Source organism: Nannospalax galili, unplaced genomic scaffold (assembly GCF_000622305.1).
Source record: "Nannospalax galili isolate Female #2095 unplaced genomic scaffold, S.galili_v1.0 scaffold879, whole genome shotgun sequence".
NCBI classification, from domain to species: Eukaryota; Metazoa; Chordata; class Mammalia; order Rodentia; family Spalacidae; genus Nannospalax; species Nannospalax galili.
In genome coordinates, this window is record NW_008346261.1 from 4,306,255 (window position 1) to 4,324,240 (window position 17,986).

Consider the following 17,986-nt stretch of genomic DNA (forward strand, 5'->3'; position numbering starts at 1 on the left):
TTATAATCAAGGGTTCTATAGAACTCAGATGTGCCTCCTACCCTCCCACCTACACAGACACCCAGAGGTGCATACATACTCCTCAAGCCATCTCAGCCCCCCGCCACATACACATCAAGCACTCCCCCCAAGGGCTGAGCTGCTGCCCCAAAGTGACAACAAAGCTTTGAATTCTCAAAAAATAAAGGTGTGACAGTGATGCTCATTCTAGATCTTTCTATATGCTTGCCAATCTCCTCGGGACCTGCCTGTAAATTCACAATAAATAAAAACATGCAATTAGAGGATATCCTATTTGTCAACGAATGATTCAACTGTCCATTAAAACCTCCAGTTCTAAAAATAATAAAGAGGGAAATTATCAGGAATTGTGGGTACATATATCTCTGTTGTAAAACAGATTAGCACTGTGGGGAAAATACAAAGCTTCCTTTGTAAAATCTTAAACCCCCCCTCCTTTCTTTCTTTCTTTCTTTCTTTCTTTTTTCTTTTTTTTTTTTAAAGGGAAGGCAGAATGGGGGAGGGAAGAAATTAAACTATAATTTTCAGGCTACGTTTCCTTATTGTCAGTCAGAAAAATTGCCAGGTATTTCTAGCATCGTTTATAGATAAATGTACTAGCTGAATCAGGAAATCCTTTTCCAGGGCAAATGAATCAATTTAATTAAAAGGAGACTTCTGATGCCAAGACCAAAAATCTTGGAAATGGGGAGTAAACTGGAGAGCTCTATCTTCCACCTGAGAAGGAAGGGCAGGCGCATTCTAAGACTGGCATAGACCCCTGGCTCAGGGAAGTCTTCCCCCAGGCTCCAGGGAAAAGCCAAGGTCTGGCTTTTTGCACGTGCGTGCGTGCGTGCGTGTGTGTGTGTACACATGTGCATGCACATGCAGGCCAAAGGTCGATGACTGGTGGCTTTCTCAGTTGCTCTCCACCTTAGATTTTCTGAGAAGGTTCTTCTCACTGAACCTGCATCTTGTTGATTTGGTGAAGCTGGCTAGCCAGCAAGCTCTAGGGATTCACCTGTTTTCTGCTTCCTCAGGGCTGGAATTATACAAGCACATCACTGAACCAACATCTTACACAGGTGCCAGGGATCCTATCTTAGGTCGTCATGCTTGTGTGGCAAGCACTTTACCAAGCCATTCCCCCAACCCCCTGCTTATATTTATCCTAAAAAATTTTATGAGACTCTCATGTATCCCAGTCTGTCCTTGAATTTATTACATAGCTGAGGATGACCTAGAATTTCTGGCCTTCATGCCTCTACCTTTCCAGTGCTGGGATTATAGGTCTGAGCCATGGAACCCAATTTATGTGGTACTGGGGACTCTTACCAACTCCAGCCCCAGGGCTGACGTTTTAATCAAGCCACCCATAAGAAGCACATCTACAGATATCCAGGAAATGTTCTTTTTTTCTCTCAATTAGGCTTGCTGGTTTTCTTAGGTGCGGGAGTAGGGTTTGAGGATAAGCGACCCTGGACCATAGGCCCTTGGTTCATTCAACAGTTAGTAGCTCTGCTTTGGTGGGTTTTAAAGCTGGAAGGGTCTTTGGTGATCAACCAGATAGGCAGAGGTTCCCATCACTAACCACATGTTAGTATCAGCAGCAGTGGTGAAAAGACACCAGGCTTCCAGCTTCAAGCCTCACGTAATTGACCTGGGGTGGGAACTAGGAGTTGATAAGGCTTAAAAACTCCCTCAAATGACTGTAAGGTTGAAGACCCCTGATCTAGTTGAAACCTCTGCTATAGCAAACACCATTCACTGTATGGAGTTTCTAAAGTTGAACTTGGGGTAACTTAACTCAGCCGAGCCTTCCTAACCAACCCTGTCCTAACAGGGAGAAATCAAAACTGGCCACAGGGTTATGCAGCTCTGGGGTTAGGGTGAAGTCTGAATGGCAAGTGGAGGGTATAAGAGAAAAGATGGACTTTGGGGACTGTCACATCTTTGCTTTACTGTACAACAGCACTGGAACATGTTTATGACCTTCTAAGGCAGTATTTCTGATGGGTAGGTACCCCAGGTCCACCACACTTGTAATTCCCACTTAGTGAACGACATATAGCAGCAGCTGGGTGGGAGGTAGGCGGGAGCCCAAGGCCGGAGATAGCCATAGAACAGGGGCCACTGTTGCTTCTGTGTCTATTCTGGGCCCAGAATGGATGATGTCACCTCCAGCAGCAGTAGAAAGCAGGGCTATGAATCATCCATGAGCTGGCCCAGCCCTCTGAGATAATAAATCGATGTCAGCACTGTGCACGTCCGCTGCAGAGCTGGTGGAGGACCGGCTTTGCCTAGGATGCAGGGACACGTCCAGGCAAAGAGGCTCTTGCAATTATTTCCTGATATCAGGATGGGTGGCAAACAGAGGGAGAAATTTCATATTTGTAGGAAGCACTCAAAGGCCTATAACTCTGATCACTTTTAAATTCTGGTAGTCTTTTTTGTACCCTCCTGGGCTTGCCAACCATATCTGAGAAGTGACAAAAGCCCATCTGTGCCAGGGCCTTCAACACCCGGCACCACTGTACCCACCAGTGCCCTTACAACCACAGACCTGTAGGTGTTGCCATTCTAACTCTCCATGGCATTAACGTAGCTTAAAAACTCACTCCAGGATTGGGTTTGGCCAACACCCCTGCCTAAAAAGGTTTCTGGGACAACATAAAGAAATCAAGAAGTCTTCCCAGCAGCATTTGAAATCTCTTATTTTTGAAGTGTCTGTTGTCTTGCTGGGGTTTCTTATTTTTTTCCATGGTGGCAGTGGAGGCAGGCATATTGGGGTGCCAAGGCAGGCTGTCAGATACACCAGCTCTCCTGGTTTCTGACAAGTCTTCCCCCTGCCTTGCCCTTTATTTTCCTAAACAGCCAAGCAGCAAAGACCACCTGGAACTCCTGCTCCTTGTTTGCTTGTACTGTCAGAGCTGGGGATCCTGACAGCTCCTAATCATACTTCTTACTCCCTGGCTTCTAAAGAAATCACTGAGCCCTGGAGGCCTCTAAATTAAAATTAAACTCTAGACTTTTGCAAGTGTTTCTCTAACCTCCCATATACCCCCCTTACCACCTTTAACAGTCCAAAGTTAATTTGGGGATCTTAGCTAACTGGACTCGGTGTTCTCAGTGACATAAAAGGTCTTTCTTTCTAATTTATGTCTGTTTAAGAAACTTACTAAATATACTAAAATAGAATTTGTTTATTCTTTCCTTCCTTCCTTTCTTTCCTCCTTCTCTCCCTCTCCCTCTCCCTCCAGGGCCTCAACTCACAATGTAACTGAGGATAACTCTGAACTTTTATTTTCTCCTGGCTATAATTACAAGTGCTAGAATTACAGGCATGTGCCACAATGCCCAGTTTATGCAGAGCACCTGGAGAGGTGCATGAATGATTGTGCTCAGAGGGAGAGAGTTATCCACGGACATCAGGATAGCAGATCATAAGCAAGCATGGGGACATCTCGGAGCAAGCACTGCTTGACCTCTGTGCTATTTTCCTAGGGCTTCTTGAATGGCATCATGGATGGGGGGAGGGTGCTGAGAGCAACATTAGTTAATTCTATACTGGTACTAGAAGCTAGAAGTCGGACATGAGGACGTGGGCAGGTGGTTTCCAGGTGCTCCAGCACTCCTTGGCTTTCAGTGGCCACAGTCCATCTGCTGCCTCTGAGACCCACTGGCTTTTCCTCATGTGTCTCCCTTCGTGGGTCTCTCCTAACAGGGATGCTGGTTACATTGGCTCAACCTACTCCAAAAAGCCATCACCTTAACTTGGTTATGTCTCTAAAGACCCAGGTCTATTTCCAAATATGATCACTTTATGAAGTGTGAGGGCTAGGACTCCAGTATTTCCTTCTGGAGAACCCAACTCAACCCGTAGTATCTTTCACTGTGAAAAACTTCATAGTGCATGCCACTGTTGGGCAGTAAGACACAGCTCAGCAGATAAGAGCACATACTGTTCTTGCACAGGACCTGGATTCAATTCCCAGCACCCACGTTGGGGTGGTTCACAACCACCTCTAATTCTAGCTCCAGGGGATCTGACACCCTCTATGACCTCCGAGAGCACCTATACTCTCGTACACATACTCCCACACAAGTACATACACATAATTTTTTTAAAAGTATAAAAAAATACCAACTAACAGCGAGATGAGCGTGATGCAAATATTACAGATAGTCCCCTAAGTATCAAATGCTTCTCATGGATGTCACTTATACCTCATAAATCCGTAAGTTAATATCAGTAACCCATTTAATAGATGAGAAAACTGAGGCTCAGAAAAAATCATTAACTTGTCCATGGCCACAGAACTGATTAGAACTTGAACCTGGCACTGTGACTCCAGTACGAGCACTAACCTCTTTGTCACAACATCTGGACTGTTCCCCAGCATCATTAACTGGGTACTTCCTGGACTCTGAAGCTAAAAACAAGGAGGAAACAGGTTCTGCCATACTGTGCAAGATCCTCACACTTACAAACTGTAACCTGGGGAAGAAAATGCTTCTAAGTTTTTCACCTTAACTACAAAGCACTCATTACTCTGGGATGGAGCTCCTCCCTGTTCTGGTCTCTCTCCCCTCTGGTCTTAAATGAAATGAAGCAAACAGATCTCTCTTCAGACTTGGGTCAGGCCACCATTCGAAATAATAACCTGCTGTCTGGGAAGAGCAGATGCTACTAAGAAAACCCCCAGGTCCATCTAGCTCTGTTTGTGGAACTCTGCTTATGGAATGGCTGAGAGAGAGGGTTATGATCAAGTCTGGCTGCTGTGCAGTATCTGGAGTGGGGGTGGGGGTAGGGGGCAGGAGCCCTCATCCCTCCCTCCATACAATGTCTGATCCAGGTAATTGAAACTAACTTTCAAAATATTTACACAGAGGAGAACAGGCAGTAGTGACAGCAGTTGGGGGGCTGGGGTTTTTTTTGGAAAATTCTTTTAAATGTTGACAGATCACTATACTGGCCAGAACAGATTTTAAAAGTGAAATGCCTGACTAGGTGCTGAATGAACAGCATACAAAAATTCAAAGGGTAAATGATAACACAACTAACAAGTGTCCGTCTGCCCCTTACCTGGACACTTAATTGCCTTTCTCAAAAGTAGGCAGCCCTTTTTAAGCATATCTGCAGCAAGAATACGTATATAGGCATAAGACATATGGGGCTGTTCAGTAGCCAAAGTGGAGTTCTGGGCTTTTTATACTTATCAAAGGATGTAAACCTCAGGCTAACCCAGTATAATCTTCCTGACAGACAAGTTATCTATGTCACAGAGAGGGTAGTAACTAGCCTAAGATCACAAAGCAATTAAGTCACAGAGCTTAGATTCTAAGGCCAGGTACTTATCTTAACCACTTTGACATTCCAGTACTTTCCAGGACAATTCTATACCCATGCAGGTGTTGTGTGCAGATGAGAGGCAAAAGCATCTACAAAACATTTTAAACACTAGGGACCCCAAAATTCATATATAAACCTTTCTTTGCCTAAGGAAATGAAACTCATGCCTTTTCCTTGGGGGAGAGGATAACACAGGCTAGTACTAAACCCTACCCATCTGCTGTGGGCACTCTCCAAGTAGAGTCCAAAAAATAACCCACAAATCAGAACCCCAGTTCTACAAAGAAAGCCAAGCAGTGCTCAAAGCCCGTCAGCCACTTGCCTGAGATCACCCCATGTGGCTGGCTCTGAGGCTTGGGCTACTTGTATGGCTGGTGTTCTTAGAGGTACAGGTGGATAGGCACATAAGCCTCCACCAACAGTTCAGGTCCAGTGCTGCATGACCCCTGGGGATCCCTGTTGGAGCCTCAAGTCCATAGGCAAGCAGCAGCCCCCCAGTTTCCCTTGACCCTTGGCCCGACCCCCAGCAGTGTAAGGGGCCCCCAAGAAAGGGAGTACTTTTAATCAAGTCACCAACCTAAGGGCTCCATTCTCTTGGGGTCTCTGTACTCTGCCCTTCCCTAGCTCTTCAAACATGTCCTGAGAGTCACAGCTTCGGCCTCTGTGAGAATAGGACCCAACAAAAGCCTCATTGTGACTGTCCATAAAAACCCACTTCTGGGTCAATGAAACTCTGACCCTGTGCCCACTCCATTTCTGCTTCCGAGGGCCCCAGCCAGGGGAGGCAGGAAGGCCCATTAACTCAGTACCCTTTTGGAGCCAGAGCTTTTATGCCCTAGGAAGAATTTGATGATTTCGCCTTGGGTTAAAGAAAACACAGCTCCCCCAGGAAGCTGACTGCCCCTGGCTCTGCAGGTCTCACTGGCCCTGGACCCCCTAACCCTGTTGCTAGGGAGTGGACAGCTCTGTCCTACTCTGCGTCTACAAAGCAGAGCAGGTGAACAGAAACCGTGTTGATTATTATCTCAAGAGACAGCGCCAGAGTGGGTGCTTCTGGAATTGAGTTAGCTCGGGGGTTGGGGGGCGGGGGATTCCACTGTGCTCCTTGCTTTCCTGTCAGAAATAAAATTAAGGTCTCAGATCGATGTTGTTGGGGCTGGGACATCTACCGGAATCTCTTAATGGTCTCCTCTACATGTTTTCAAATTCACATTCCCTTTCAACCCTGACCTATTAATTGGTTATTTGCGAGGTCATGTTTGCACCAATTTCTCCGGAAAGCTAATGGTGTTTATTTAACAAGAAAATAAGATGTGCAGACAGCTGGGCCTGGTCTTAAATGAGGGATCTGGAGTGGGGGTGGGGGCTGTGGTGCTTTACCCCTCTGCCCTCATTGCTACAAGGTTGTGGGCCTAGGTGGGGCGTAAACACCAACTCAGGTTACAGAGACCCATAGGTCCCTCATCGGGGTGGGGGGTACATAGCACAACACTCCTTCCTATAGCCTCAGGATCAGAACATGCTCAGCTGTGAGCACAGAACATGGGTTCTGAGAATCTAGCAGAGAAAAGTGGGGTTCATTTACTGCCTCTCTTAAACTTAACAATTCACCCTCATTCCAAGCGAAGTTTGCCCCACTTCAAGGTCGTAGGCAACTCGACCGATTGAGTGTCTTCTGACACTCAAAAGCATGAGTTTCTGCTCCACTCTGTTGGTTCTTTTCTAGATTCTTGGTTTGGTAACGTCTTTCTTGAACAGCTGCCCACACTGCCAAATGGTCCACTCTGGGATGTGAGCAGGATTCTCATCTAATCCCATCAGGATCCTGTACTTGCCCAATTTGGGGCTGCATCACACTGTAGACTAGAATAAAAGCTTTGTGAGGGCCAGGCCATTACCCACAGATGGTCTGTGACAGGTAACTGCTTTCATGTCAACTGGACTCCAACTCAGTTGCAGAATCAGCATCAATACCAATAACGATCAGCCATTAGTTTGCAGGTTTTCAATAAACCTGTTAACACATCTCAAACTTGGGATAGAATTGAAGAATGTGGGAAAAAATGGACCGGTAGGGTGGCTCAGAGAGTACAGCTGACTGCCACTCAGGCCTGATGACCGGAGTTTGATCCCCAGATCCTATATAGAGATGGAGAGAACCACAAAGTTGTTTCCTGACCTTAACATGCAAACTGTGGCATGCATGCCCATACACATGTATACAATGATTCACAAAGACACAATAAAAAAGTTTTAGAGATGTGGGAAAATACTATACCTATAATTTTAGTAGGGTCAATGGGCAGCAGATCTTGTTCCAGATGCCATAGGTGGATGCTGGTATGAATCTTGTCATGTTATAATAAATGTCACAGCCAGTTGAGTGATCACTCATTTTACTCACCTGGACATTGCCTCTTTGTCAAAAAACTTTCCCTCCCTCTCTCCCTCCTGCCCTCCCTCTTTTCCTCCCTTCCTCTCTCCCCCTTCTCCTTCCTTCCTTTTTATGACAGGGTCTCACTGTGTAGACCTGGCTGGCCTGAACTCACTGTGTAGACCAGGGTGGCCCCACAGAGATCTCTGCCTCTCAAGTGCTGGGATTAAAGGTGTGTACCACCACACATGGCCTCAAATACCTTTCTTATTTATTTTATGTATATGAGTGTATTGCCTGCACGCGTCATGTAACTCCCATGGAGGTCAGAAGAGGGGCACTGGATCCCCTGAAACTGGAGTTGTGATCCACTGTTAGCCACCCATGTAGGTGCTGGGAACTGAACCCAGGTCCTCTGCAAGAGCAACCAGTGCTCTTAGCTGCTGAGCTAGCTATCTAGCCCCTCAAACACCCTTCTGGAAGATCAACTCTTGCAAAGTCACAGTTATAGGGTGTAAACCCCAACCTTTTCCCTCAGGTAGATAAAATCAATTCCAGAATCTTATAAGGAAAAAAAAAAAAAGCTTACAGCATTATTATATTGGCATCCCACATGAATGAAGCAATGCTTTTGTTTTTATTTATTTTGAGGTAGGGTCTATGTTATGTGTTCCAGGCTAGCCCTGAATTCACAATCTTCCTATTTCAGCCTCCTGAGCATGGGGACTGTAGACATAGACACATCATGCTAGGCTAAAAATTTTTAAAATAATTTATGTCTCTGTGAAACCTCTTTTCACATGCCTCTCTGTTTTTTGACAAATAGGCATCAATAAACAAATAATTATAGTACCATTCTTGATCATCTTTATATAGCATACATAAAAGAGCCAATTTGGGCTTCAGGGGTCAATTTCAAAAGTGAGTGTCTGGCAGGTATTCAAGACATTAAGGACTGTTTTTTTCTCCTTAGAAAAGCATTATCTTCTATCACAGCTTCAGTTACATCTTACTGGCACCATTTTAAATAAATAAACTGCTTACGCAAATTAGAGCCTTAAACGTAGGCCAAGTGCTTTCGGGATGGAGAATGAGCAAGTTTGGTGAGAGAAGCCAAGGTCTGGGGCCAGCAGCCTTAAGGTAAGCCTGTTGTAAGTCCTCGCCTCTGGATCTGCGACCCTGTGTCTCTCCAGCTATAAGGTCTGGCCACCTAGGGAAAAGACCTCGCTCTCTAAGGACCTGGTGTGGTTGGGGTCATGGGAGAGCCTTTTGGTGGGGCAACGGCTGTCTGGAGCTGCTGTTTCTCTCCAAAGTCATTAGCATTGCACTTAATAAGTGACTGCTAGCTGTGGGGAGAAGTCATCCATCACACTAATCTCTATTTTGCTCTCAGTGTATCCTGTTCCTTTGCCTCTGGCAGTGTTCCACAGCAAACAGGCCTGCTGGGTAATGGCAGCCACAGGGATGGCCAGGGCCAGAAACTAGTCCCTCTCCAGCCAAACCTCCCAGCTTCAGAGACACCCCACTCATTTCCCACCAGGCCCCCAACTGTTCAGCTCTCCCCTGGAGGGACCCAGCAGTGCAGAGTTCAGGAGCCTGGGGCCCCAAGGTCATAAGGAGGGTCAGCTGAGGTTCCCCTGGAGTGATTCTCACGCTGGGGGTCCTGTTCCCTCAGAAAGAGGTGAGTATACAATCTACTTCAGCAGCCCACATACCCACACTTCACATTCTCAACTGCGCTGAGCTATGGAAACAGCAAGAGACAGCTGAGCTGTTCTTCCCTTCCTCTTGCTTCTGAGCCTCCTGCCAGCAAGAGCAAATGAGAAGGACAGCACCTCCCACCTCACTTCTCTCTCAGGTGCCCCTTCCAGCCCCACCTGGGATCAATACCTAATGCTGAGTTCAAGATAGTATCTATGAGTTGCAAGGATAAAGCAACAAACTCACCCTCAGTGATTAAATTCTTTGATGATCTGCCCAATATTTTGCAGGCTACCTCTAACAAGTTTTAGAGAGCAAATGAAATGACTGAGAAAATTGGACAGACACTATTCTCTCTCCCTTTAGGGAGAGAGACTGGGGTAAAGTGATGTGATGGGAAAAGCAAAGAAAGGCTCCCAGCTACCATCAGTCATTCCATTCCATGGAGTGGGCAAAACTCATGGGGAAAGCATGAGGAAGGTTCCAGTCCCTCACTGATTCTCCTGTCTGCCTAAGTGCCCAGCACCAGGCCTGCAGTGTCCAGGAGTTTGAGCTGCAGGTCCCTCAGGCTCTGCTGCCACTTGCGTGTATCTCTGACTGAGCAGCTCAGCTCACTTGTGGCGATCTGCCATGTCCAGGCCCCTGTGCTGGCCTTAGCATGGGGATGCCCAGTGTTTGGAAAGTGTTGGCTGTTTTTGCCAAGATGGTAAACAGCCTGTTTAGATAGCCATGAATCTCTGACAGCAGAAGTTCAGGTGGTTGCAGAAAGGGGATACCCACATACTCTTCAGGAATGAAGTTATCCTCCCCTGCTGTTGGGAATACCCTGAGATATCCCAGGGTAGGGCCCTCTCAAATTTTCCTAGCAAAAGGAAGCCCAGGTCACACCAGCTTCCTGGATGACTGTATCCACTGATGGATCCTGTGGACACTGAGATAATCCCTCACTCCACCTGTGTCAGGGATGGCCCTCCTCATTTCTGATGTCATCATAGGTTGGCTTTTCCCTCCAGCCACCTTCAGTCAAGAACTCTTCCTAATAAGCAGACAAAGCTGCTTTCCAGGGACCTCACCTACAGCAACTGCTCTCATTCCTCTCCTAGTTGGAAATTTTGTTTTTTAAATTAAAGGCATTCATCTTGGACATCCTATGGTTAAAAAACTAAAGGCCAGACACATTCAGATGCTGCAGCTCCTCAATCCCACTTCCCATATTTTTAGAGAAAGAAACTGAGATGCTCAAATGCTTGTTGTGGTGGAAAGATAATCCCAGATACTCCCTAGGGAGCAGCTGAAGAAAGGATGACCATTCTCTATCTAGGTAGGAGATGGGATCCTACAATGCATGGCTCTGCTCACTGGGAGACAGAGCCTAAACCTCCATCCCCTGGATTCTCTCCCATGGTGCTGGTCAGGGCAGGCTCGTGCTTCTGTGGGCAAGAGAAGCCCACTGCCATGTAGATATACCTTGGGGCCATCTTTTCCCCTACAGAGACTACAGGGAGCAGGGACAGGTGAGGGTTACCGGAGGTGGGGTGGGGTGGGGGACAGAGGCAAGAGTGAAAACCACCTTGACTTCTGTGTTACGTGAGTGGCCCTGAGCCTGGCCCATGGGCCTCAGAAGGCCAAGTTTGTCCTCTCAGGCTTCCCCAAGTAGCAACTGTCATGGCTCCAGAGCACAACAGTAGAGGCCCACACACTTGGGGCTGAGGATCAAGCACAGCCCAGGCTGCCCAACAGAGCTAGGTGAGGGGCTTGAGGGACTGCCCAACTCTGCTGTGACAACACGTGGCCAGGTACAGTCTCTTAAAGATGAGAGCCTGAAGTAGTGTGGGGAGGGAGGAGTCCCTCAGCCTTTTCCACCACAGCCCTTTCCCCTCAAGAGATAAGAGAGGCAGGGTGCTGAGGCTAACAACTGTCCATAACTCCAGTCCCAGGGGATCCGACAGCCTCTTCTGACCTCTGAGAGCACTGCATGACATGGGTGCACTTATTACCTACGTGCAGGCAATACACAAATATACATAAAATAAAAAAATAAAAAATAAAAAATGTTCTCCCTTCCCTAAATGTTCTAAGTTCATGCACTACCAAGGTGTCAGCACTCAGCCCAAGAGGAACTCCTCCTGGGCTGTTCTGAGGGGCTGGAAAATGTGTATGGGCAAAAGCTTCCATCTGCCCAAAGTACACTGGGGACCATGAGGAGAGGGGAGGCAGCTTATGAAGGTCAAATTAGAAGTGGCACAAGGAAGTCATACTTTCATGCTTCATGTTTTTATTTATGTGTATAAGCATGTGCATGTAGTTAGGTGCCTGTGGAGGTCAGAAGAGGACCTCAGTACCTCTCCTGGAGCTGGAGTTACAGGAAGTTGTGCGTTGCCTGTGGTAGGGGTTAGGAACCGAACTCAGGTCCCTCTGAAATAGCAGCAAGTACTCTTCAACACTGCTACATCTCTCAAGCCTCTCTACTCTCCCCCTTTTTATAAAAACACAATGTTTCTTTTTGTTACCCAGGCTAACCTCAAACTCATGGGCTCAAACAATCCTTTCATCTCAGCATGCTGAGTAGAGGAGACCACAGGCCTGCACCACCATGCCTGCCTCAGAACTTGGGAATCTGTAACACCACACAGACTATATAGACAATAACAGAAAATAATCTCAAATTGTACATCATGCGTGAACTTTCTTCCCCACTCTCTCTCCAGGGTACTGGGGAGGGGACAGCACTGCATTCTTTTCTCTTGCTTTTCTCCTACTCATCCTCTACCCCATCCACATCTTCCCTCCAAAAGTCGATGCTACCCTAGTCCATCCAACTTTACATTCCCATTTTGAGGACGCTGTAGAAAGCTGGATTACCAGGAATACTCGTCTTTTGCCAACCCTGTCAACCGACACCTCCCCCGTTCATTCCCTCCTCTTCACTGAGCTGCCTTCTCCAAACAGGAAAGAGGTACAGTCAGTGCTGGGTAACTGCTTCTAATCACAGGTGACAGCAGGAATGTAAACAACAGGAGAAACATCTAAATGCAATCCAAGTGGCAAGGAAACAGCTCACTGGGCTCACTCAGGGCTCCCTCCCTGGAGAATACCCGCACCCTTTCCTGCCACCCCTCCTCGGAAGTGCTGCTCATTAACACCCTGTTAATAGGAACCCCGGAAACCTGGCACTTCCAGAGAACAGGGGAATGGAGCGCTAAGTCATAACCTCAAGGAGGATTTCTCGATTCCTCCGTTCTCCTATTCAAAGCAAAAATTTTAACGTATTCTGTTGCAGGTGATGGTCCGAGAGCTCTATGACAATCTGTTCAACACAGGAATCAGCTTGAAAGCAAAGCTCAGACACTACTGTACAAATCATTTCCAAGTTTGTGGACCCCAGGTTTAGACCCATTTTCTGTAACATGGGTTGGAAAGGAGGAGCACAGGAGAGAATAAAAATAAATACAGATGTCCCTGAAGCATCCCGAGGTACCACAGGGCATTTCAAAGTCTGTAATCGTACTCAGTGAACAGACCCGAGACAGGGTCTTTCCTCTCTAGCTCATTCCTTAGGCTGACAGTCTGCTTCTAAACCCCACTACCTTCAAAGAAAATTGAAAACTGAACTGAATATTACTATGAGTAATTTTCACTAGGATCACTGAGTGCTGAGGTTGGCAAGGGACTAAGAAAGCCAAGGTCAGAAAGGTATATCTGAGTGAGTATGCCGGGCGTGGCTGTGCAAGTCAGCTGGTGCTCCAAAGCCAAAACGGAAAGGCAGTTTGCACAACTGGGGATCTGATTTCGAAAGATGGCTATTTCCACCTGCTGGATTCTGCATCTTCTCTGTATGTTTTGTCAATGGGATCGGAGGTGAAAAGTGACGGAGGCCAACAGGGAATAAGAGGTGATTTTCTTATGCTGGGGCCATCTTACCTCTGTGCCTGTTGGTGGTTTTATCAAACATCAGCATCGCATCTTCCACCTGAAAACAAACAGAATAGAGGCTGCTTTAGAAATTTTCATAAAACACACAAAACATTACAAATGTAGACTGTGGGGCTGGAGAGATGGCTCAGCAGTTGAGAGTGACTGCTCTTGCACAGGACCCAGGTTTGAATCCCAGCACCCACATGTCCCCTAACAACTGTCTATAACTCCAGTTCCAGGGGACCCGATGCCCTCTTCTGACCTCCATGGGCACTGCATGACCTGGGTGCACTTATACACATGCAGGCAATACAACATACACATAAAATAAAAATATTTTTAAAAGGAGTCTTGCAAATATAAAAAAGGAAAAAAACCAACAACTCTACTTGACATAAACCTTAGTTAACATATGGTGTATTTTTCTTTAGTGTTTGTATAAAAACAAACAAATTCAGGGGCTGGAGAAATGGTGCAGTGGTTAAGAACAGTTGTGAGCCACCTGACATGGGTGCAAGGAACTGAACTCTGGTCCTCTGCAATAATATGTGCTCTTAAGCACTGAGCCATCATCTAGTCCAAGACTAGATCTTGGGCAGTAATTAACATGAGATCATTAAGATGGTCCCTAATCCTATAATAAGAGTGTTGTCCTCATAAGAGGAGATCTGGACATAAACACACACAGGGTGGAGAGACCACAGACCTCAGAAGAAACCAACTCTGCCTCACCTCAATCTTAGACTTCTAGCTTCCAGAATAAACAAACACAAGAAAAACAGATTTCTGGTGTTGAAACTCTCCTGCCTGTGGTGCTTTGTTATAGCAGCCTTGGCACACTGGTACACGGATACCTTTTAAACTCATCAGAGAAGTTTCCAAGACAGCTTCTGTCTCTTCCCCCGCCTCCTGCCGCTCTTCGACATATCTAGCAATAAGATTTCACGATCCATACTCTATTCCCACACAGATCTCAAGAACCAGGTTGGGCGTCAGAATCCATTCTTCGTACTTGGAGATTCAATCCTTTAGTCCACAAAGCACAATTTTCTGCAGCTGTTTGCCCTAAGCAGCTATTCACTACAGAGAAAACCTGGTCTGCCCAGGTGAACCACCTGTTCTGACACTGGCAGCAGAAATACAACCCAACCTGTGTGGTTACACAAACTGTTAGCCAGAGGGCTATGCCCTCAGAGCACTTTGGGTATGTATATATGGCTTGGGAGGATGAGCACTTGATTTGTGCTCAAAGGCTCACAAGTGAGCCTAGGAGGTTGCTGGGCTAAGTCAGTGGAGAAGAGGAATCCCAGGTTATTCATTCCTCACTCCTCCCAGAAAGCAAGCTCCAACTGAGGAGCGGACATAGGGCAAAGCAGTGGAATGGCTTGAAATGGTGCCTCTGGACAAATCCAGTCTATTTTTCTAGCTGTGATCATGTACAATAGTGTGAAGGACAAAGTCCAGGCAAGATTGGAGAGGTAGACAAATCAGTCTAGAAGGGACCCACCCGATCAGCCTAAAAATCCATTCTGGAGCCAGAGCCCCCTTTGTTGCTAAGCAACCGAGGCTGAACAAACAGGCTCCTGGGACATTCCCCTTCTGGTGCCCCCACTGCAGTCAGTTGCTGGGGGGAGAGTGGCCTTGCCTGGTGACTCTTCAAGCAGGGGGCTGCCCCCTCTCTCCCAGGTACCAGCTGGCAAGAGCAATAATGCTAGTTTGGAGATCACTTGAACAGGGCTTCTTCCTCAAGGCTCCTCCTGGTCCCCATGCCTGGTGGGCTTCAAGAGTCCCCCCTTGCCCCCAGGAACCTGCTGAGGCCAAACACACCTCCCATGCACCACTCAAGCAAAACCACCATAAGATCAACTGGTGTGTTTGTACCCAGAGTAGTCACACCCCAGCATATGGCATCTTAGACTCAGACCCTGGGACTCGGTAAGAATTCAGATGCCGGGGGTGTGAGCATGGGTGGGAGAAAGGCCTGCTGGGGGTGCAGGTAAATGTGACATCTGCTTCTCTGAACCCATCTCCACATTTTCTGAGATGTTTGTCAAACTCTGATTTGGAAGTGAAAATGCCTAACAGTAAAGAAAACAGCCTCCCTTTTGTGTTGGCCATGTTTTGGTACTGAAACTCAGATCCCCATAGGAAATAAATATTTTGAATTAAAAAAAATTTTTTTTTCCCCAAAACCCTCTTTCAGCAGTGTGTAATTGGCTCCCTGGGTCTCCTTGCTAAGTTGTGGGGCTTTCTTCTGTAGCCTCCAGTCTCCACCCTGGTGAGCGTGGGGGAGGATCTGTGTGCGTTTTGGGGGCAAGCATTGTTGTAAAGAACAGAGCTCTTTCCTCTGCAGTCCAGTTGTACAATGGGACTTGTAAAGACCTCCTGAATAGATAAAGTGTCAGGGTGCAAGAAAAATTCTATTAACACTTTACAAAATACAACATCTAAGAAGTAGCTGGAGACGAAAGAGGAAGCCTAAAAAAAAATCAATATGGATAAGTCCCCTGTGCTGGGGGGCGGGGGGGCTGGGTGGGGAAGAAAACTTTTCAGAGGTTGCAAACACTTATTAATTCATAGAAGCCATCAGTGCAACGGAAATCTGGCAGAACAGCAACGGCTGAAACTAGGAGAATTTGAATGCACAAAGGCTGAATAGAATGAAAACTGCAGCCTCACATACGGGCCTGTTTCTCACGGTTCTAGGCAAATCAAACAGAAGAGGCTTGTGTGAGTCTCCGTCAAGGAGAAATGAGGGGCACAGCTGAGGTAACTGGTAGCAAGCTCGGCCTCTCTCTGTCTCCGTGTCCCAGGGGCTCCTGTGCGCATGCACACACCTGAAACTGGGGTTGGAGGAGTTGGTGGTGCAGTCACAGAACACCACAAACGTTGGGAGTGGGGATCTGGTAGATGTAGGGGGTGCAGTCATTTTTCTGACCTTGGAAAGAAGATACCATTAACTATGTAAAATACTCCTGGAGGGATATAGCCTGCACCTTACGAGACACTGGCTTTAACCTTGTATCAACAACCTCTTTGCCACTTTACAGATTCCCTTGTACCAGAGGTGGGTACCTACAGGCCTAATAGTCTTATGAATACCCTGAGGGAGAGAGAAGAGGAAAGAAGGACAGGAGATGTCTGAATCTCAGGTGGTTTTGTCCCATACCTGGTCTGTTTGTGAGAGAAGCTTATTTCAATCATGAGATGTGTCTAGTAAAGACCCAAGGTGGGTTTACGCATGGAGCCCTGTCATCCTGAGTGACTTAACCTTTATGAAAGAAAATGCAAGGTCATGGAACTTTTTAGCTGTAATTGTCAGTTGGGAAGAGGACACCCCAGCCTCCTTCCTGACCCTGGAAAGTCTCCATGTGTATTACTGGCAGTGGAAGGTCAGGTCATGCTACACATATAGCACAGTTCACATGTTGTGAGCTGATGGAGGTGGAGGGGGCTATGCTGCTAATCTCTGGGGTCATTACATATATGAGAGTCTCCCAGAGGCCATCAGCCCACAGTATGGGGCACCCCAGCCAGTATGTGTCTTCTTATTACACTTGGGGCACCCCAGTATGTGTCTTATTACACTTCCAGGTCCTGTAGTGACTGCTGCTGGCATGTGGCCTCTTTCCCTGCCCTATTGTAGAGCATGAGAAACTAGGGCAAAGGTTAAAGACTCTGGCCAGAGATTGCTTCTTCCTCTAACAAACACTTGTATTCAACACATACAACATAACTTTTCTCCTAGATAGATGGCCCTCTGCAGGATGGCAACAGCCCCCTCTCCTCATTCTTCTTCTCTTGACTACTGATAGTCTAACTAGCAGTAGGACCCATGATGGAAAAGATGGGCAAGGAGAGGAACTATTTAGTGGCAACCAAGCTAACTCATACCAATGCAGAAAAAAATCCAGTCATCACCATGGGAAAGGCATGCCTGGGCTAGTCTGCTGATACAAACTTTCCTTAAAACAGATAAACTCTTGCTAATCTACAGATCCCACAACTCTATGGTAAACAGATCACATTAATGACCTCTACATTCTGAAATTTTATAGTTTTTCTCCCCAAAGAAGAGGAGTCTATCTCCCCATCCCTTTGAACTGGGACCTGGAATATAGTGGCCAATAAGATGAGGCAGAGAGAAGAGTATACCTATTTGGAGCCTGGCCTGGAGAGGCTTTGCATGGGTCCAACTGCTCTCTCTTGGACCTCAGCCATCACCAGGGGAAAGGCATGCCTGGGCTAGTCTGCAGAAGGATGAGAACTGTGGGGTAGGCCCTATTTGCTCCAGCTGAGACCAGCATACACTGGATGATAGCTAGTCACTCCTAAAACAAGATCAGTAGATTCACATCCAGTGTACTCTAGACCTGTGACATAAACAGCTACTGTGTGCCACTAAAGTTCTAGAATTTGTTATACAACATTCTTATGGCAAGAGATAACACATGCATGATCCCTATTCCTAAAAATAAATAAATAATAGTGAACTAAAAATTTAAAAGAACACCTTGAGGCCGGGCATGGTGGCGCACACCTTTAATCCCAGCACTCTGGAGGCAGAGGCAGGCGGATCTCTGTGAGTTCAAGGCCAGCCTGGTCTATATAGTGAGTTCCAGGACAGCTGGGGCTACAGGGAG

The 17,986-nt window shown here is 46.8% G+C and overlaps 1 protein-coding gene across 4 annotated transcripts in view; it reads right to left on the reverse strand.

Annotated features, from left to right (window-relative positions):
• Positions 1 to 17,986, reverse strand: part of Msi2 (musashi RNA binding protein 2) — a 383,451-nt gene that overhangs the window by 121,682 nt on the left and 243,783 nt on the right. For all 4 annotated transcript variants that reach the window (XM_008842718.2, XM_029568072.1, XM_017800505.1 and 1 more), the window contains exon 7: positions 13,350 to 13,398. In XM_008842718.2, coding sequence (XP_008840940.1) covers positions 13,350 to 13,398 — 49 coding nt within the window. The remainder of the gene's footprint in view (positions 1 to 13,349; positions 13,399 to 17,986) is intronic.